Consider the following 22,915-nt stretch of genomic DNA (forward strand, 5'->3'; position numbering starts at 1 on the left):
ATCACCCAAGGGACAGCTACCCAGAATTCTTTGCTCGTGTTACTCTCATGTAACACAAGTCTGTATACATTTGATATCCTTTTATATTTAAACAATGTTTTTTTTTTTAAACCCTCACTAATAAACTGACTAAGACTTTGTGATTTCATGTTAAATAAAAACCAGAACAATGGTAGTCACTCTGGAAATGTAAGAGTTAACACACACAGGTTTGGACAGAAGAAATATTAAGCTGCCACTCCAAAGCACCAGAAAGCCACAGAGTGATACGGGCCTCAGCAAAGAACACACCTGAGTGGGGATGATTCGCTGGAGGTGCAGGAGGCCTGCTGGGGGCTGGAGGGGGCAGAGAACATCGGCCAGGAGGGGGAGCGTGGTGAGGTGGGACTGGGAGTAGCAGGGCTATGATTCACAAAGACAAACACAGACACACACACATATAGAGACACTAAGTGACTACACGGACCTTTGGGTTAAGAGAAGCTGTGGGAGAAAGCCTTCATTTATTTCATTTCTAGTCAAAATGGCCAAACAATGTGTCCACAATTTTCCTTCATTACAGCTTCTACTTCCTTTTCGCGAGACTGGATTTCAGGTTCTCAAGAATAATCTCCAGGCATATTTTCCAGTTCAGGCTTAAACTGGCTGCATTTTCTGCTTCTCATGATCCAATCAATCCCAAATGCATTCAATTATTTTTAAGTCTGGGATCTGGTGTGGCCAGCTCATTGATCTGAAAACAACAGTGGCTCACTCTCTTTTTTGCAAGGACACATCCATATGGATTCTTTTTTTTATCTAATCTCCTGTGAAATCGAATCTACTGAATAACTTGTAGTAAATGGCCATTCTAACTGGAAGTCAAATAAATGGTGTACAGCTGGGGTACTGTTCTATTCATTTGTTGATGAAAAGGTTGTGATGTTCCTCCTTTAACCTTTCACTTTTGGACCATAGACTTTCCTCTGGTTTGGATATTTTTGAGTAGTGGACCACTCTCAGTAACAGTGACAATGAAACACTTGTACCAGAACAACACAAAACATCACTGGGCCAGTGTCACTACTGTGCTGAGAATGGAACACCACCCACATAATATCTGCTCAGCAGTGGTGGTAATTTGGTCAGGAACTAACCAATGATGAATGTGGCTGAGGGTGGCTCAAAGTGGATCTACACAGATTTAATATTAAAATAACCGTGTTTCTTTAATCATTATCCATGTCTAGAATTACAGCTATTATTGCACTAAATCTATTGCTCTGTGTAAGTTTAAGCCCCTTCAACCCTGTTGTTTTAAGGTCAGGACCCCTACATGACCACCACAAAGCATGTGTACTTTAGCTGGTGGACCATTCTTAGTGGTGCAGTGACACTGACGTGGTGATGTGTTAATGTTTGTTGTGCTGGTACGAATGGATCAGACACAGCGGTGCTGCTGGAGTTTAGTCTCCGACTTTACATCTACAAGCTGAACCAATTAGGTAGGCGTGTCTATCAGAGTGGACAGTGAGTCCACAGCACTGTTGTCTGATCCACTTGTACTGCTGAGAATGATCCACCACCCAAATCATACCTGCTCTGTGGGTGTCCACGGTGGGTCCTGAGCACTGAAGATCAGGATGAAAGATAGCACACAAAGCATGCAGAGGAACAGATGGACTACAGTTTGTAACTGTAGAATTGAATGTGTATCTATATGGTAAGCTGACAACACAGTATATACTCAAGTAGGTTATTTTACACTTGGTGTAATCAAAGTACAAAGTTTGTCTATAGGGTGGGCCATTTATATGGATACACCTTAATAAAATGGGAATGGTTGGTGATATTAACTTCCTGTTTGTGGCACATTAGTATATGGGAGGGGGGAAACTTTTCAAGATGGGTGGAGACCATGGCGGCCATTTTGGATCCACATCAAGATGTGCAGCACCCGAAACTACGGATACTGGAAGCCTGTGCTAGCATTTCTCCAGCGGTGTTGCTATCAATGTGTGAAGAGTGGGAGAAGAGGGTTGCACTGACAGTCCAACACAATGGGCAGTAGTTTGAACATATTTTATAAGTGGTCAGAAACGTGTAAATACCTCATGAAAGAATAAAGTTACGTTAAAACTAAGCACACCATTGTTTTTCTTGTGAAATTCCCAATAAGTTTGATGTGTCTCATGACCCTCTTCCCATTGAAAAAGCAAAAGTTGGATCCAGAATGGCCGACTTCAAAATGGCCACCATGATCACCACCCATCTTGAAAAAGTTTTCCCCCTCCCATATACTAATGTGCCACAAACAGGAAATTAATATCACCAACCATTCCCATTTTATTAAGGTGTATCTATATAAATGGCCCACCCTGTATATATTGGCGCTCCTAATGTAGGTAGGTAAAAGTGACTAGTGATCATAGCACTAAAGAAAATTGTATGCACTCTCAGGTGTAGAAGCTTATAAAGTCACTGTATTGTTATGGTAAGAAGGTGGGAATATTGGAATTCATGCTTGTAGACAGTATTCTCTGCCAAATTAATATTATTTTCATTATTTGTGGGCAAAACCTAGTATTGAAAAGTATAATAACTTTTAACAAAACACACATTACCAGTTCAGTTTAAAGGCCTATTCACATAGAGTCTGACCAAAACAAAACTGGATGCAACTTGTAACATAGTGGAGCCTTCACACCAAAGACTGTTAAGCGCTGGAATCATTAACGTGTGATTATTCTGGGAATTTAATTGTGTTATTATAAAAAAAAAAACATAAATTAATAATTTTACCAAATATGCCAATTTTACCTTATTTTTTATTTATACATTTGTCTCTTATAAAGTTGTTGAAGTTGGAGTATGGAATATTTTTGTAGTCTGCAATTTCTTAATTAAAGCTTGCGTCAGTCCTTCGACAACTCTGTCCCTAAAACTTTTGCTCAGCAGATTAAGAGACTCTAATTCAAATGTCATAAAAGCTCCTCTCAAATGTTATAATAAAGCGAAAGAAAGCTTCCTCTAACCAGTTTCTCTTGTATAGAACTTTACACATCTTCCTCTCTAAAACTAGGAAAAACATTTGAACTTGTAATCTCGATATTGAGATTAAGGCGAGTAAATCTTTAAATCACTTGACACCACTCTTTTTTTAATCTAAATTTTATGAAATTGCAGGAAAATGCTGGAAGAAGAAGAAGAAATTCCTTGAGTAGAAGCGCTGGTGAATTTATCAATTCACTTTTAAGAACTGCAACTAAATTACGCACACACCGGGTTCACTGCATTCTACAGAAAAGTCCACACCACGGGGAGTTCAGCACCTCATTCAAATCTAAAGCTGTGTAAGGAGCTGTTCCAAAGGTACTTCTGGAAGGGAGCAGGGGAGGTTGAGGTTCTGCTTCTATTTGATTTTCTTTAACATTTTCATTTTTATAGTCAGCGTTTTGCTTATTCTATAAGCTTTGGGGTTTTGCTACGAACAAGATTTTGATGCTCATTAGTTTAGTCTGTAACCATGGCAGCAGCGCTCTGGTCAGTCTGATTTTAATGCACCTACAATGCATATTAAACAAAAATTTCAGTCTATGTGAAAGACACAATTAATATACGTGTGTTTGGTTTCAAAACTTGACATGCATATTATTTGAATCTGTAAATATCAGACTTGGTGTGAAGGCTCATTCTAAGCACCGATCCTATTATCGGGAGTCATAACTCAGCCAGCTGTGGTCGAGAGTCCTATAAAGCATAACAGCTCTCTCTGGGCAGGTAGATAGAATAACTGGGCAACTTTTAGCTTACATAATAGAATTAGGCAGAAAGTGTTCTCCTCAGAGTGTGTTCAGCTCTCTTCAAATGTCTCAGATGAAGCATGTGCTGTCTTCACTGAAGCTAGTGGTTCTTGAATCTCAGCACAGTTTTGAAGTCATAACCTGACTTTTATAACCTGAGTATTTCAAAGAAATTACAAACTATTCCTTCAGATCCCTCCACCTGCTTGATAACCCTCAGGTTACCACTCAAGCTTACCTTGTGGAAATACTGCCACGGCCCTTGGGATTTGGACTGCAATAGAAAGCACAGTTTGTTAAAGACTCAAAATCCTTTGTAAAGCAGGGGTGGGCAACTCCAGGCCTGGAGGTTGGCGGTCCGCTCAAACAAACCTGATTTAACTCATCTATTAATTGCTAGGTTTAGTGGACGTGTTGTAGCAGGGGATTCATCAACTTTGCAGAACACTGGCTCTTCAGGATCGGAGTTGTGCACCCCTGCTGTAAAGCCACTTATCTGAGCTGTAAGCATTGATTTGTTCAACAAACAAAAGTGTGTGAATGCAGTGTTCTCCAAAGCTCTTATGAAATAAGCTCAATATTTATAACTACTGTCCAAAACCTGCTTCAGCAAATCAGTCTTTCAGTAAATAGAACTAAGACAAAGGAAACAAAGGACATTAGCAAATGCAATGACTGGAGCAACTCTCCTTGTTCTAGCGAAGATACTAATGACATCTCAGCGGTAAAATAAACTTGTTAATGATTATTTGTGTTCATACTAAAGTTGTGTAGTGTTTCTAACAGAAATAAAACACATTTAACACCAAGATAAAATATACTTTTAAAGCTCCTGTGCTTGTTTGACACTTTTGGCCAGTACTGAATTTATTCATCATTCATTATCTTTAACCGCTTATCCAACTCAGGGTCGCAGTGGGTCCAGAGCCCACCTGGAATCAACCAGTCCTTCACAGGGACACACACACACTCATTCACTCACACCTACGGACACTTTTGAGTCACCAATCCACCTACCAACATGTGTTTTTGGACTGTGGGAGGAAAACGGAGCACCCGGAGGAAACCCACACAGACACAGGGAGAACACACCAACTCCTCACAGACAGTCACCTGGAGCGGGAATCGAATCCAGGGCCCCTGGAGCTGTGTGACTGCGACACTACCTGCTGCGCCACCGTGCCGCTCCCAGTACTGAATTTATATATTACATATGAAGGAAATCTACACAAAACACTCTTCAACACCAAAACAAGAGAGCAAAATGACAAATGAATACAAGGACTACAAGTAAAAGCTTTAGTGATGCACAACATATGGGCGGCCAGTGTATTATATGCCGATATGTGGATTTTTTTTGTTATTGTTTTCGGTCTGATATTGGAATTTTAGCTGATATTACAAGCCGATAACACGCCTTTTTGCGCGTGCGCATATGCACTGACGCCTGTAAACACACAACAATCTGCCGTTTGGACGATTTTTACAGTCTCTGGGATTAAATTTCTCTGTGGTGAAAATTAATTTAAAATACCGACGCTCAGTACACGTACACACAGATAGCAGTGTAAACACACACACACACACAGCAGGTTAAATGTCAGAATGATACTCTCAATCACCAGAGGGCAAGAGCCCTTCTTATATAAAACACATGAAAATAGATATAGTCATTCAGTGTCTGAATTTATTGATAATAAACGATTACACACTCTCTCAAACACAAACTTTCCTTCGCTCGGAACTGCCCTATGCCGCTCTTTCCCTCGCTCTTCAAAACAAATCCGGTGCTGCACTAATTAGCGCCCCTATAGAAACCATTTGTGCGGAACCAGCAGTAAATCTTTGATAAAAATATAAATCAATTAAATGAATATATTAAAAAGTACAGGAATATACAAATAAGAAAGAAAATAAAATAAATGAAGGGTATCACCCCACTAATCGTAGTGAAGCACGATGATATCGGAATTGTATAGTTATGATGAAAAAGAAGCAACGCAACGGGGGACGACGACGACTACTGACGTGCAGAATGACCAACTAAATGTTTACAGAGGAGGTTATCGACCAATAACGGTAGCTCTACAGTCAGACCGTCCAATCAGAAGATTTTAGGCTACTTCACCACGCCCCTTCTCACTCAAGCGAACCAATCGGAGTAGGGGAGGGCGGGACTAGATTGTGAACCAAACGCTTCTCGAAGTTCTATGTAAGCGCTAGAAAAACGAAATCCCGGACGTTTGTGAAATTCCGCCCGGACATTTTTTTAAGTCTAAAAAAGAGGACAGGTCCGGGTAAAAGAGGACGTCTGGTCACTCTACTTTAGGCACATGTTTTGTTATGTTTGTCTGAAATGTTAATCCAGGGTATCTTTAAATTTCAACATTTTATGAACGTGTATGTCACATCAATATCGGTATCGACAGATGTATTCATGTATAATATCAGGTATCAGCATCGGCCCTTATCTGTGCATCCGTAATTATCTATTTTTATGCAGAAATAGAAAAATTCTTAAGCAACAATGGATTTAAATGAAATATTATATCCATAATGACACAGTTTATAATATGGACGCACACACCCAACCTGAGGCTTTCAAGCCTCTACTGTAATTTTACTCAGTATTCACTGAATACAACGGCCATGAACCCACGGAAATGTCACAAACAGAGACAAATGACAATCACAGTTAAATAAAGTTGCCTCTGCTTCTGCAGTGCAGCAGAAATAATGTGAACAAAGAGTCTTTCCACTATAATTATCTCTATTCGTTTATTAAGAAGCTTCAGCACCACGGTCTGACACCATGGAGCGGCTCCTGCAAAGTTTTGTTTAAAATGGCAAGGGCTGTGGAAGAAATACTCTGGCAGATTTTCCCTATTTTGTCCTGGGCACTCAAATCAAAACCTGGAGAAATGACTTGCAGTTCAGGTTTGCCACTTAAAGGAGACCTTAAAGGAACATTGGGTAAGATTTGTTGTTTTTGCTCCTGGGTTCCCCTACAGTTGCAGAGTGTTATTCACTTGTACATAACTGTCTTGATGTGAAGGTTTTTTTTTCCTATTCTTCCTCGAAGTTACATAGTACATTTTGTGCAGTGCTGAGCCCAGAGTAGCAACGACAGAGGCTCTATTCTCCCTATTACAGGTCACTGAAGCAGCACAATTATTTTGAAGCTGTAAATCTAAGGTAAAAATACTATGCAATGAGGCTTTAACAACAACAAAGGCAGCTACATCATCTTTGCATTCAATTAATGTACAGCTTGTGTAAACTGTACTACAGTGTGGGTTTGTCACATCCACTCGGTGAGGCGCTGATCCTCGGCTCCAAGGTTGTCATGGGAACGACCAACCTCACAGGCTGAGCTAGATATTAGTAATGCGTAATTTATGGCTCTGCTTTGAAAGCATAATAACAATTAGTGTTACTTTTTATTACTTACTACTGAACAACTTTTTAATTCTCAGCCAATAAACATCTCAACCAGAAACGCCAACACTAGATTTGGTCGGTATTTCTCTGTAAGTACTTAAAATGTACACTAAATAAAATCTCACAACTTTGACCTAACAGGCTTACACTTACCCTCTGCTCTCTAGCACTTACCTCAGCAACAATGACACACTCTCTAGCAACAAGCTGCCTTGGCTGCAGTAATTCCATCGATCTCGTATTTTCTCAGGTAATCAATCAGCTGCTGGACCATGGCACGCTTTTTTGGAGATGGCTGTATCACAGCTGACAGGCTCACTACCGATCCCATCATTAATCTCTGCCCTCCAGCTACTCTGCAGCTCCCCTTCACTATGCAAAGCTGAAGCTAACACTAGGTGCTAAACTGCATTACACAGCTCAGCACTCGGTCTGAGCCTCTGGACCCAAGCTATATTCAAACAAACAATGTTGTTATGTCTTGGAGACAACACCAATGCTGGCCTCACAGGGCTGTCTTCACATCTGAGGACAGGCAAAATGTAGAAGGACACACACACAGCTATTCCAGTCAGTAAATTAGTCATGATTTTAGTCATTAAATTGACAACAGCTTGTTGACAACTGTCCATCAGATCATTTCTATGAAAATTAAGGGTACTTGTAAAATCTTCAAGAAATGACGAGATCACATTTGTTTTTATTTGACTCACAACAGTAACTCAATTTCTTTTTGAAGAGGAACAAACTGTTCTTGATTTGGTGGCCAAATGAAAGACTCCAGCGAGAGCTGGATGGTGAACTGAGAAATGGAGTCATGTTCAACCCCAAAAAACATGGAAATTCAGTAAGTAGACAGCCATTGTTGTGTTTTATAGTAGGTACCAGGTATAGGAAAAGCATCATACAGCTCTTGTGGCTAAACGCTATCAGACCCTGACTGAAATGTTGTAACATCCAGTGTAAAGACCTCAGAGTGGAGTATAAGCTTTTACTGTAGAGAGTGAAGTAAAAACCAAGGGAAACAAAAAATTAAAAAAAACTACTCATACTCTTCATTTCAGAGAAATGTTTGGATTATCATATAATAAACTACATCAGTAAAAAACAATCACATAATCAAATCAGTGGCTCTAGAAGTGCTTTTTTTGTTGTTATTTGGCTGAAAAATACTAGGGATGGAGCCAAAATGTGTACCATCTGGGAGTCCCCGAAGACTGTTTTGAGGAGCAGATGAATCATACATTAATTATCCAGTCTTTTAGTCCATCATCTGTATATGATCAAAGTCTGACTTAACATTACAGCTGAAATTGGGTTAGTGTTTCTGGTGCCTCAGTGGCTTTCTTCAATTCAGCTCCACAGAGTGTGGCCTGACCATATCACACAGCTTGCATAACCTTGGCCTGTAGTATCCTGCTGAAACTTGGATCAGTGGCTACTCTATTGCCCACATAAAGGAAAGGAGAGCTGTGTTCATCGAGAGAGAGAGCATGCCTTGGCTTGCCCTGGAGCCTGATTAATAGCTCTGTGTATGACGAGGAGGGAAGGAAATGTTTCAGTAACAGTATTCCAAGAAAATGTCTGAGTCATCCAAGACTCCCTTTATTCCTTTCTCCTGCAATGTTTACTGTATTTACAGTTTATGATCATTACTCGGTGTAGTTTATGCCTCCACATGCCTTTTTAATGAATATGAAATGTAAAATGTGAAGCGAATAAAAGTGTGTGCAAGCTCATAGTGAAAGAGGGGAAAATGAAAGAGGATCTAACATTGACCCTTGTGGCACGCCAGCTCCTAGCCTGAAAGCAAATGCGACACAAATGTTATCAATAGAAATGCTCACAGGAAATTGAGAGAATCTGATTCTTGTGTGGGGTGCTGTAATTTCCTCTCCCATGATAAAGCTTTAAAGCCAGTAGAGGATCCTAAGTAACTCCAGACACTGAAATAAATCTTCATCATTGCATTTTCCCACACAATAAATTTGAACTGATCTGAAGGCAGTTTTCTAAGGCTATGTTCACATAGCAGGGAAAAGTGGCCCAAATCGGATTTTGTGATCCAATCTGATTTATTTTATATTCTGCTGTCCACACTATGTATATAATGTGACATATATCTGACATCAGGCCTGTCTGTTATATAAAATACAATACTATATAAGATAAAATATATACATTTTTCTGATGATTGTTCTCATGTTTGTTTTATAAAAACAATTAATAACAATTTTTGCCTGTTTTATTTTTTCATAAATGTGTCACAGAAATTAAGATGGATTTTCAACCATTTTTCGCTTCCCAATATTTTTACAAAATGAAAATGCCTTGACCAGACAGTTTCCATGTCCTAAACATGCTTTGAACTCAAGTTCATGGATCATTCTCAATGGCCATGTAGTGATGTAAAAGTCACATGAATTCCGATCTGGATGTTCAGACAGAGCTGCATTGCCATAGATTGGATATGGACCAGATTTCAGTACCACATATGAAAGTGGCCCAAATCTGATCGAAACAATCAGATTCAGTGCGATTGTTCTGTTCACACAGACACAAACAGATTTGATTCATGCAACTTTTACCTGCTGTGTGAACATAACCTGAAGTCACACATATCCATGTCCATACTGTGTGACACAAGATAAACAATATGTGGAATGATATGTGATTTTAATGATGGTTTAAACAAAGCAGATATCTGGCATGTAAACACGTGTGTGGCTATCTCAGGATTAAATATATATATATATATATATATATATATATATATATATATATATATATATCATGAGAGCCAACTGCCAAACTGTACATTCATTTATTCATTCATTTGTTGTCTGTAAGCGCTTATCCAGTTCAGGGTCGCGGTGGGTCCGGAGCCTACCCAGAATCACTGGGCACAAGGCGGGAAAACACCCTGGAGGGGGCGCCAGTCCTTCACAGAGAAACACACACTCACACATTCACTCACACACCTATGGACACTTTTTATTTGAGTCGACAGTCCACCTACCTACGTGTGTTTTTGGAACGTGGAAGGAAACTGGAGCACCCGGAGGAAACCCACACAGACACAGGGAGAACACACCACACTCCTCACAGACAGTCACCCGGAGGAAACCCACGCAGACTCAGGGAGAACACACCACACTCCTCACAGACAGTCACCCGGAGGAAACCCACGCAGACACAGGGAGAACACACCACACTCCTCACAGACAGTCACCCGGAGGAAACCCACGCAGACACAGGGAGAACACACCACACTCCTCACGGACAGTCACCCGGAGGAAACCCACGCAGACATAGAGAGAACACACCACACTCCTCACAGACAGTCACACGGAGGAAACCCACACTGGAACAGGGAGAGCACACCACACTCCTCACAGACAGTCACCCGGAGGAAACCCACGCAGACACAGGGAGAACACACCACACTCCTCACAGACAGTCACCCGGAGGAAACCCATGCGGACACAGAGAGAACACACCACACTCCTCACAGACAGTCACCTGGAGAGGGACTCGAACCCTCAACCCTAGATCCCTGGAGCTGTGCGACTGCGACACTACCTGCTGCACCACGGTGCCGCCCTCCAAACTGTATAATACTAAATAAATAAGTAATAATAATAATAAAAAAATAATAAACCCCCCTCTGCATCCTATAGCCACGTCCTTCGCTTTCACTAATGGCTGAGGGTTGAGAGTGCTCACAATGGCGCTCACATATTAGTTCACATAGAGTTGCATCTATCTAGAAGTACACCACACAAACACTCTCTCTCAGGTTCTACTGTTTCACTATGTCATATTTCCCCTAAACCAATTCTCTATTCATACTGTTCCCTGCTAAGACAAATAGTGGGTGTGATGGTGTGTATGAGTATGTATGTGTGTATGAGTGTGTGTGTGTGTATGCGCTAACTTACAGCGCCTTGGGCCGGTTCTGTCTTGCCACAAGAACCCCATCTTGGTCTCCATCTGAGCTGCCAAGGTTATTAGGTTTGCTCCAGTTGTGAGTGCTGTTGCAGTTGAGTGATGTTGACTGTGTTTCTGAACTGGAGTTTAGGACCACGCTGTTCCTTTTATCCACTGCTGCTGTTGAGAAATAATTTGTTAACCCCCTGATGACTTATAAGTGCTAGCGTGATTTCACTAGCCAAAGACAAAATGGTCAAAACATTTTAGCAGCTTTCAGAATAACCAAGCCTGCTGAGATTCCAAGTCGTACCTGAATAACTTGGAATAACTCCAAAAAACAAATTCTACTTGTAATTACGACTGTAAAAGCACATAAGTAAATAGTATTGCTCTGTGCATTTTTAGCAAAATCATAATCCTAATTAAAAGCCAATATTGTGTAGTTAAGTCAACTAAGACTTGATTATTCTAGTTCTGCTGTTTCTGTTGCCTGCAGTTTCATCTGAATATACCATTCACTGGATGCAAATGAAAGCCAGCTGCAAACTCTAGGACTGTGAAGAGATGTGGATCAGACATGATGGGGACGGATGTTTAATAAGTGAACTTGACAAGACTAGACAGGAATAAATAGGCATCTATAGATCATGTCATCTCTAAGGCAACAAAATAGTAGCTAGGCCCAGTTGTCTGCCTTTAATGCTGTATATCCATCTGTAAAATATTTCAGACAAGAATCACAGCTGATTTATATTGTATGTCCAAACATTAGTAGACACTTTCCACCACATTTTTGCAAAAAACCTTCAGATGACATAGGCTCTATGATCAGGGGCTCATTGAATCATGGGAGATGTTTGTTTGATATACAGCTGATTATATTAATAATACACTTTATATTAAAAAGGTTGACTTCATATTTACTTGTTGGGGTTTCTGTCGAATAAAACTTTGACAAGAAAGTAAATGCCTTGTGGTCTCTGACTTTTGCACAGAGCTATATAACACACAGGGTGGGCCATTTATATGGATACACCTTAATAAAATGGGAATGGCTGGTGATATTAACTTCCTGTTTGTGGCACATTAGTATACGGGAGGGGGGAGCTCTTCAAACTACAGATGCTAGAAGCCTGTGCTAGCATTTCTCCTGTGGTTTTGCTATCAGTGTGTGAAGAGTGGGAGAAGATCCAACACAATGGACAGCATTTTCAACACATTTTATAAGTGGTCAGAAACTTGTAAATACCTCATGAATGAATAAAGTTATGTTAAAACCAACCACACCATTGTTTTTCTTGTGAAATTCCCAATAAGTTTGATGTGTCACATGACCCCTTCCCATTGAAAAAACAAAAGTTGGATCCAAAACGGCCGACTTCAAAATGGCCGCCATGGTCACCACCCGTCTTGAAAAGTCCCCCCCCCCCCATATACTAATGTGCCACAAACAGGAAGTTAATATCACCAACCATTCCCATTTTATTAAGGTGTATCCATATAAATGGCCCACCCTGTATGTTCCAACCCGTGATTTTGCAACGACCAGCCAGTATGACACAACACCTGGCAAGTTAGGTGCATTAGCCGTTGCAGCTATAGTGTCATTCCAGCTGGCCTTTTTAAAATCATGGCCTGGGACCTGGATTTGAAGACATCTGAGATGAGTTGGAGCAGGATTTGTGATCCAGAACTAATCATCCAACACCAGTACCTGACCTCATTAATTCTCTGGTGTCTAAACGAAATAAAATCCTCAGTGCAATGTTCCAACATCTTATGTAAGTTCTTTCTAGAAAAGTAGAAACGGTTACTGCAGAAATGTGTGACCAACTCCCCGATAACACCCTTCGTTTCAGAAATAAACGGTGGCTAATCAGGTGCCCACAAATGTTTGGTCACGCAGTACACATCTCTAACTAAACATAATCCTGTAATGTGTTCTAGAACACGATTTCATAAATAGAAATGGTCCCCACCTCTGTCTTTCTCCAAGTGTGTGGGAGTACGGAAGAGGGTGAGGGGTCTCTCGCTGCAGGAAGGGGCTTTGCTCTCTGTGCTCTTTCTCCTGGGCAGGTTCAGCTGTTGGCTGCTCTGTCCTGCTCCAGGAGCCGGCGAGTCTTTGAAGATCTGGGGAAAGGGAAATACAGGAGGAGCTTCCAGTGAGGCCAGTAAGACTTGAGTAAATATTTTCACAGTGGTAGGGCTGCTGAAAGAATTGCCTATTTGTACCTGATAGAGGATTTTAAGAATGAAACGAAAGGGACAAACTATGTTTTCTGAAATAAAATCAATACGTTTCCTGTGTTTTTTTTTAGCAGACACACAAATCTTACCAAGTTTTATCATTCACCATTTCATGTTTTCATTTTCAGGGAATCTGTGTGATCAAACTCACGTCTGGTAGATGTGTATATGTAAATATGAGAATACTGTTTTTACAGTCTGAACTAAGCTTGATTTGTGGTAAAACAATCCAAATTATGATCAATATCATACACAATAAGACAAAAGCATCCAATAGCCCCTAAGCCAATGGCTGTCCATATGTGTGGATATGTGTCCATATGAGTCAAGCAGCAAGTGCGTTTCTCTCCATACTGAAGCACAAACACTGTTCATTTCTACTTTACTAATATTGCATCTAGAAATAAACAACTAAAGGTTTTGTGCTTCAGTATGAACAGAAATGCACTTGTTGCTTGTCTGTTTATAAGTCCTCCAGCTTACATACAAAAATAACATTTATATAACAAGCATTATATAAATTCATTTAAAAAAATTCATAAAAATATACTGCCCCACTTTGCCTGGTGTCGTTGTGGTGTATAAGTGTATTTGGCTGGTCTGAATGGATCAGACACATCAGGGCCGCTGGAGTACTTAAACCTTCAGTGTCACTGCTGGACTGAGAATAGTCCACCCCAAAAAAATATATCATGGGTTAAAAGGCTGTTCCATAAGATTCTTCCTCAACTGAGCACATTAGGGTGGAAACACCCTATTTTTTTTTTTTTTTTTTTTTTTTTACAGTATAAACAAATGAACAGGCGTTTTAATGCACACATGCTTGTGTTCACCTAATCTGATCTGTGATATTTTTGTTTGAATGCTTCACTTTGTCATTTCTAGATGATAACTGTGGCTCACTGGCTGTGGGGAATTTTCCTTGGTGACCACAAATTAATATCAACCATCTGAGGCTGAACGCCAAGGGCCTTCTTCACTTTCTGCGGAGATAAATTAGTAGATAGCTGATCTCTTGGCTTTTCCGGGTTGCTTGCAGAAGCTGAAGGAGGCGGTGCAGCAGTGAAGACAAGTTTGCAGATTAGTGCTGTTTCCTGTTGCTATGACTGGTACTATGCTGTAGTTGAAACTGCACCTAGATTTGAACTCAGATCTGAAAAAGCCAGTACAGTACAACAAGGGACTTGTTTGTTTTTTCTTCCATTTGTCACCAACATTTTGTCGAGAGCCAATTCTGGTCTTGACTTCAGAGCTTGTCTGTACATTTAGTAATACTTTAGTTGATGTTCTCATATACAGGGACCTCATAATGCATCCATAAGCATTATATAAATCACAGTACTGAGAAAATCAGAGACCTTCATTCTTGTACAGTACTGTACACAGGTTCTAGGCAAGTTCCTAGAAAACAACATCTATTTTTATGTTCATGAACGATTTAACAAGTCTTGACAAAGTTGTTATGAAGCTCTGGCACTTCCAATGCAGAGGCCTAGTTAATAGACCCAAAGATTAGGGCCCTAGGAAGGCAGCCTTCAAATCAAGCCTCATTTTATATTCCCATCCACCATCATGTGAGAACAGATGAGTAAAGCATGTAGGTCCAAGGCAAAAATCAATCAACTCCACCCGCCCACCCCAACGACCTTTCCCCCAAGGCTCAGGTTGCTGAGGCAAACCTTGGCCAGTTTGCCGGTTGCTGTGGAAACCCCATGTGAGCTGCCTGCCCTTTAAGAAGGAGCTGCGGGCACCCACCTCGCCCCTCTTTCCAGCTTTGAAGTTACCTGCTATGGCTAATGCGAGTCTCTTGCAATAGAGTTGGATGCTAGACGATGCACTGCGGCTTCCTCTCAACCCCTTGAAGAGGGGCTTTATCCACTCTATTCACACTCTTGTGTCAATGGAGCGATGTGGCATTCAGCTCGTAAAACCCTCGCGCCAGCCCAATGACTTCACAGCTGAGCGAGAAGGCTGCACATGTAAATATGTGGAGCTCAGGCTGTTCTTTGAGGTCTATAAGCCAAGGGCTTTTCCTCCTCCAAAACAAGCCATTTAGCTTCTAGTTATTTACAGTGATGAGGTATTTCCAATTAAATATTTAATGTACCACAGTTATCCAAAACAATTTGTTTGTGTGAAGTTTGCTTCTTTATTTTTTTTTTATTTTAGTCACAATGGTATTGTAACTAAAGTAATGGAAGCTTGTGGCAAATTAGGTTGGAGACAAATAAACAACCTCAGATATTCCTTAATCTAGTGCAGGATTAGAGTGGAGGCAGCTCCTGAAGGAGAGAGAATGAGGGATATGCAAATGTAAACAAACTTGTGGTCAAACAGGGTATGTTCCATTGCAGTGGGAAATACACTGGAACCATATTATTGTATCTAACAAGTAATGGGGGCTTATGACCAATCAGGGTGGAGTCAATGCATATTAACAACATTCACCAACTTTCACTAACGTTAACCCAGTGCACTAATGTGAACTGACTGGATATTTGGCCTGTTTTATATCAAGCAAGGAGAAGGAGCAATTAGACTGAAAAATTGCTTCTGCACAAAAATCACACAAGACAAATACGGTTTGAAAAGGAAGCTTCTGTTTTTGTCTTCACTTCGAAAAAAAAATGTACTTCCCTCTAATTTCTTAGAGCTTCCTCAATTTCCATCCACTTACAAGTTTTAGTTCCTTTAAAGGAACGTTACGTAATATTTTTATCTTAAAATTAGAACTTCGAAATGGTTGAGATTCTCCAATGACGTGTAATATGGAGAATACTCTGGGCTCAGCACTGCTGAAACTGCACTATGTAACTTATGGAGGAGGGCAGGAATGAACTCTATGTCCTGTGCCAAGTACTTGTTTGAGGTGTGTAAACAAATCATCACTGGCCTGTGTTCTCTGGAGTAACACGAGTACAATACCTCTGGGATGTGTAGGAGTAAATTTCATGACCCAGAACTCATCATCCCACATCAGAACCTGATCTCAATAATGTTTCTGTGCATGAATAATACGCTGAAAATGTTCCTAAATCTTGTGTAACGCCCTATCAGAAGAGCAGTAGCTGTTCCTGTGGAAAAAAGGACAAACTATCCATTAGTAAACCTGACTTCTGAAGAAACATGGAATGCGTAGGGGCCCACAGTCATTTGGTATATGTGCACAAGACTAGTTCCACTGCAGTGGGGAATCTGTCAGTATTATTACACAATAACTGATTGTGATTGGGGCGTCATGGTGACGCATCAGGTTAGTGTCGCAGTCACACAGCTCCAGGAACCTGGAGGTTGTGGTTTTGAGTTCCGCTCCGGGTGACTGTCTGTGAAGAGTGTGGTGTGTTCTTCCTGTGTCTGTGTGGGTTTCCTCCGGGTGACTGTCTGTGAGGAGTGTGGTGTGTTCTCCCGGTGTCTGTGTGGGTTTCCTCCAGGTGACTGTCTGTGAGGAGTGTGGTGTGTTCTCCCTGTATCCGCGTGGGTTTCCTCCGGGTGACTGTCTGTGAGGAGTGTGATGTGTTCTCCCTGTGTCTGCGTGGGTTTCCGCCGGGTGACTGTCTGTGAGGAGTGTGGTGTGTTCTCCTGGTGTCTGCGTGGGTTTCCTCCGGGTGATTGTCTGTGAGGAGTGTGGTGTGTTCTCCATGTGTCTGCATGGGTTTCCTCCGGGTGACTGTCTGTGAGGAGTGTGGTGTGTTCTGTCTGTGTCTGAGTGGGTTTCCTCCGGGTGACTGTCTGTGAGGAGTGTGGTGTGTTCTCCCTGTGTCCGCGTGGGTTTCCTCCGTGTGACTGTCTGTGAGGAGTGTGGTGTGTTCTCCCTGTGTCTGTGTGGGTTTCCTCCGGGTGACTGTCAGTGAGGAGTGTGGTGTGTTCTCCCTGTGTCTGCGTGGGTTTCCTCCGGGTGACTGTCAGTGAGGAGTGTGGTGTGTTCTCCCAATGTCTGCGTGGGTTTTCTCCAGGTGACTGTCTGTGAGGAGTGTGGTGTGTTCTCCCTGTGTCTGCGTGGGTTTCCTCCAGGTGACTGTCTGTGAGGAGTGTGGTGTGTTCTCCCTGTGTCTGCGTGGGTTTCCTCCAGGTGACTGTCTGTGAGGAGTGTGGTGTCCGGGGGCTCCGGTTTCCTCCCACTGTCCAATAACACAAGTTGGTAGGTGGATTGGCGACTCAGAAGTGCCTGTGTGTGTGTGTGAGTGAATGTTTGTGTGTCTGTGTTGCCCTGTGAAGGACTGGCGACCACTCCAGGGTGTATTCCTGCCTTGCACTCAATGATTCCGGGTAGGCTCTGGACCCACTGCGACCCTGAACTGGATAAACAGTCACAGATAATGAATGAATGATTGTGATTATTAGCGCTGTCCGCCATTATGTCACTACATGATGTTTACACAGTGATTTTATTTCAAATCCAACAAAATGTGAGTTATGTGCATTTCCATCTCAACACCTAAGAAGAAAAGTAAATGGACTGATTGCAAGGTTATTTTCTTCATCATAACTCACCATATCATGATTCTCGATCAAGATCTCCACCACGATGTTCTGAAACTTGATGTCCATAATGGCGGCCACGGTTTCCTCCTGCGGCCGGAGCAGCGTGGGGCCGAACACCACACCCAGGTTGGCCACGGTCATCAGGTTCTGCTGGTGGTGGCTGGCCACACTGCAGGAAGGGCTAGAGTTACTTCAGTTTACATAACGGCATGACATGGTTAAGAACTCTGAGACACACTCAAGAAAAGTGTGGGCCAAAAGCTGCAGATGTAAAAGTGTGCAGTCAACGTAGGCTAGTGTAGCGTGTAGGCTGAGGATCCTCTGAACCAGCTGAGCTGTAAAGCCAACCAAACTCAGGACTTGAGATTTGAGGAACCAATCGAGGCTCTACACCAAGGCTACTGTCATACCTCAACATCGTTTCTGCCTCTGAGAAACAGGACTGGCCTGTTAGTCAGCTTACACCAATGTCAGCGCCACAATGAAACCTCATGCGAATACATTTCCAGTTATAGCTGCGAGTGCTACACAAGGATCAGTGACTTTTGGTGGCATAGGGTTATTAAAATAAATAGACTGAAAAGTCCCTGAAGATGGTCAATCATTGTGGGGGTGTGTAAAAAGAGAGCATATCATCGCTGTCCAACCTAAAACATGTATCTCCATTTTTGTCCAGTTTTTGTTTACTATATCTGCAGCGTTCCTTCACACAGTGTGAAAATTTCATGATGAATGAACCAATAGAAATGCTCCAAAATTACTCTGAATAAATTAATTTTACATTGACTTCACTGAAAGTTAAGGTTTTATTCTTTCTCTTAAAAAGATTACAATTTTGGAGATGCATGTTTGTCATTGGATGGCGATGATAAATACATCACAAGTCATCAAGCAAAAGCGGATAACAGATCCTTTCTGCCGCTCTTATCTGCTTTGTGAAAACAATAAAACATAACTCTTCAGGCTGCAAGAGATTTCCACAACTGTCTTGAGGATTCTTGGAAATTTCAGAGCCGTGGGCTTATTAACCACTGCTTTAAATTAACTCCATAAGTAAGTGTGGTGGCGCTGAAGGTAGTGTTACTGTAGAGTTACTGTCTCCAGCAAACCCTGCTTTGTGTCACTTTCTGTGAGACATTTGGTGTGTTTTCCCTGTGTCTGTCTGGGTGTCCTCCGGGTGCTCCAGTTTCCTCACACAGTCCAAAGGAGAAAAAAAATTTTTTGCCTGGATCAGCTGTTCAAATTTCACTCCAAAATGTAATTAATTAATTAATGCATGATTAAATGTATTGCTGGGTTGAGCTGCTAGTGAGCAATGAGAATGTAAGGAAGGTGTGAGAACGTTTCAAACCCAAATTAAATCCCTCATGTTCCGAATATAACATGTGCTACTTACTTTACGTGAAAACGTGTACACAGTTTATGCTGCCACAATAATAATAAAATAATAATAATAAATATTGACGTTTGCTCCCCTATGAATATGAAAATCCTGAAAATGTCTAAATCACATGCATTGCTTTACATAGTTCATCTACATAATTACAGAGAAAACGATCACAGTTCAAATGAGGGCCTCTCGTTAAAGGCAAAAATGGCATATAATGGCTGCTGTGAAAACTCAGTTAATGTATAATGCATATTTCAATGGATTAAATTGAGGTAATTTGTGTGAGTAATAAACAAGTGAAAATGGAGGATCGGAAGGCAAAACACATTTAAATAGAGGCACATTTGAATCATTTGCTTTTTGTAGCCCTGTTTTATTGCTGTTGACAGCTTTAAGCCAAATACAACTGCAATCCTCTTATGGCCAGGTCATAGTGAGATTTCTAAGGTCGTAAGAGGGGGTGGGGTGTGTGGTGTCCTACTTGGCCAGGTGTTTTATCAGCAGTTCCAACATCTGCCTGTTCTTCTCGGGGAGACGATGAACAATGCTGTGGATTTCAGCCACACGAGCCTCCGGATTATCCAGCTCTGAGAGAAAATTGAAGAGTAAAACAAGAGTCAGTTTAATGGTCTTTTTTTTTAAAGCTTTCTATTACATTACCATGTGCAAATACATTTTAATGCTATTTCTCGCTGCAGGTGTAGGGCGTGAGTAAGCTTTAGTATCACTGCCCAGAAACGACATACAACTGCTCTGGCATCCAAACACACACCCCAACTCACTCAGGCCATACTTATGGGCTTATGTACTTAGGTGCACAATGTCAGACATACTTTCTCTGAGCACTAGCTTCTAATCAAAGAGTCATTAAATACAAGCTAAACATTTTTTAGTGTTGAGTAATAAAAGCAAGCTATTTAACAGAAAATTATCATCACATCATCAGCATTTGCTTTTATTACAGCTTCATATTTTTTTAAGCATCCTCCTTTATAAATTATGAATTATTTTATTGCTGTTATGCTTTTTGAAATTTAAAATTTCTTATTCAAAATTGTTTCATTCATTTATGAAAAATGCTTTACAAATAAAGATCTCTATTATTGAAATGATTACTGTTTTTATTATGTATATATTAAAAACAACATGGATACCCTTGTTCTCAGAATAATGGACTTGTTGCCCCAGAGCAACAATTAATTCCTAAGAAGTTTAGAAATTATACTCTTGCAGATTTCTATGAGAAATTGAAAGCAAATGGGAGAAGAGGAAAAATAATGGAAACTGAAATAATGTGTCCCCTCACTACTAATTCCAGCGTCTTATATTATATTTAGCTGTTAAAGCTTCTGTGAAAACTTTAAAATATAGTTTAATAAGCCAGAAATATAATCATCCATCTCTCTTAAAACTGGTATCTGGGTCACACCACACTTATCTCATCCTGAGACTAGACAGTTTAATGTCCTCCCAACTCTCCCTTCAGGTCTCTCAGCTCAGTCTTCATCACGGTCCACACCCTAAAAAACGTGTTTCTGCTCCCGTGTGTGTGTGTGTGTGTGTGTGTACATGCGTGCATTCGTCCACACATATCTTTCCCTGCAGGCCATTTTCTCTGCTGTCAGCTGGCTCACAGACTCGCTCCCGTTGTCCAAACCGCAAACACGTAACTGAAAACACAGCGACGGCGCCTCCTACCGGCCAGGAGCAGATTGACACCGCCTACTGGCATCGACTATAAGCCACCAAGCATTTCTCTTCCAAAGGTCACTGACAGTGTAATCTATCTAGCACCCATGATACACTAATAATCCCCAGTCCTCTCCCAGAAGACGTTAAAAAAGCCAAGGACATCTCAAAGTACTTAACTGCCACTTATTTACAATGTTAAAAAAGCAATTAGCAATTACCTCAGCTGTAGACCAAAATCCATTCCCATATATCACAGGCATTACATTTGTTAGCACTATCAGACACCTGTTTTCTGTGGCTTATCCTATAAAGTCAGGGGTGTTTACGGTGTTATGTAAATTATATGTATGTGGGGTGTGTGATTGTATTACTGAAGAAATTGCCAGTGCTATTACACAACTTGTGTTAGCAGTGTTTACTGTTAGCATTTTTGTAGCATTTCACTTTTATAGCATTGTTGTCAGTTATTATTAAGGTTGATGTTTATGACCACCAAGGGCCTCACTAGGCTCAAGGACCACCAGAGAGTGTGCCCATGGCCTGATGTGTCAGTTCTCTTTTCCTATGATGTGTTTTAATTATTTTACAAACTATATAACAATCACTCAATATTCCTAGCGTTTGTAACCAACATGAAGCAATGGCATACTACACCTGTAAATAATACCTCAAGATCCTTTGTTAAGTTATATGCTTAAAGACTTAAAGTAACATTTTGAGTAACTTGATGCATGCACAGTGAGGCTGCTTTAAATATATCAGATCTGACCCATTATTTGCTGAAAATCAATATTAAAGGAATCTAATACGGACAAAAATTTGGTCTGGACATTGGGTGGTTCTGTGGAGGAAGAGAAGTAAAGAAAAACTGGCATGGAGTTGGCACACTTTAGAAGGCCCACATGTGAACTGCAGTTTGGATAAAGGTTTGGGGGTAAATATAGAGCAAATATTTGGCAGGGGTTTTTTTATGGGTTTGGCAGTGCTGCGGTAACTGAAGCTCAGACTGGCCAGAGAAGCTCAAGGACAAATTTTTTTTCATGAGCTCTATCATGCTCGTGTAATCATTCAAAAGCACTAATAATCTAATGATTTTTTTGGGAACTACAAAATGTATCTCAGTAATTTTCATTCATTTATATTTAATATGATATTTTTGCTCTGCGGTACTGTAGTAGATTTCTTATTACATCAATACGTTTGGGTTTAAAAACATATTATTAAACAAGTTCTTAGAAAATGATCCAAGAAGGATATCTTCTCTGTGGTATCTAGGTAAAGCCAAATAAGGTGGTTACTTGGTTAGGGCTCCACAAGCTGAACAGAAGGCCTTAAGATCAATGGTTCTGAAAGTGGGGGGCACAGAACTATTGCAAGGGGTGTGCAGCAAAGCAAACTATTCTATTCAAACTATAAAAATATTCGCTGATGACTAGACAACAACTAAGCAAAAATAATCATTTGAAAACAAGAATTATGATTAAATGTTTTGCACTTTTCGCCAATGAATAAAAACTAAACCAAAATGTGAAAGAATAAATGACCCGTTATTTCTAAATTGAAAACACAGAATCACTAGGAAATAAAACAGGAAATGGCTTAGTCTGTTTACTGTTGTCAGGGCAACAAGAATGGCCAGGCAGAATAGCGAATAGTCGACAACCCCCAAAGAATAATTTCTAAGCGTCTGGGAGTCACTCAAATCAACTGCCAATGATTTATAGAGTTGAAACTCCTGGAGTCGACTCCATAAACCAATAACATTAGTACTAAATAAATGCACAATATATTTGAAGAAAAAAAAGGGACCATATTTCTTCCACAATGTGTCAGCTCTTTTCCAGGACTCTTTACCGAAGGAGTCACCGTAAAACTACAGAGGTAAAATGTAAAAACCCATTAATGCTTGTTACAAACTATAAATGTCAATGTTTAAACTTGAACAGGT

General features: G+C 40.7%; 1 protein-coding gene across 3 annotated transcripts in view; it reads right to left on the reverse strand.

Annotated features, from left to right (window-relative positions):
• LOC136668231 (rho GTPase-activating protein 26-like) overlaps nucleotides 1-22,915 on the reverse strand; it is a 115,709-nt gene that overhangs the window by 3,789 nt on the left and 89,005 nt on the right. Inside the window, exons 17-22 of one of the 3 annotated variants that reach the window (XM_066645608.1) lie at nucleotides 19,757-19,862; nucleotides 17,895-18,054; nucleotides 13,136-13,286; nucleotides 11,165-11,330; nucleotides 4,021-4,056; nucleotides 292-402 (exon numbers count right to left, since the gene is read on the reverse strand). In XM_066645608.1, coding sequence (XP_066501705.1) covers nucleotides 292-402; nucleotides 4,021-4,056; nucleotides 11,165-11,330; nucleotides 13,136-13,286; nucleotides 17,895-18,054; nucleotides 19,757-19,862 — 730 coding nt within the window. Of the gene's footprint in view, nucleotides 1-291; nucleotides 403-4,020; nucleotides 4,057-11,164; nucleotides 11,334-13,135; nucleotides 13,287-17,894; nucleotides 18,055-19,756; nucleotides 19,863-22,915 lie in introns of all 3 variants that reach the window. The other 2 variants (XM_066645607.1, XM_066645609.1) reach the window with 2 other exon arrangements.

The sequence above is a fragment of the Hoplias malabaricus genome, chromosome 15 (genome assembly GCF_029633855.1).
Source record: "Hoplias malabaricus isolate fHopMal1 chromosome 15, fHopMal1.hap1, whole genome shotgun sequence".
NCBI classification, from domain to species: domain Eukaryota; kingdom Metazoa; phylum Chordata; class Actinopteri; order Characiformes; family Erythrinidae; genus Hoplias; species Hoplias malabaricus.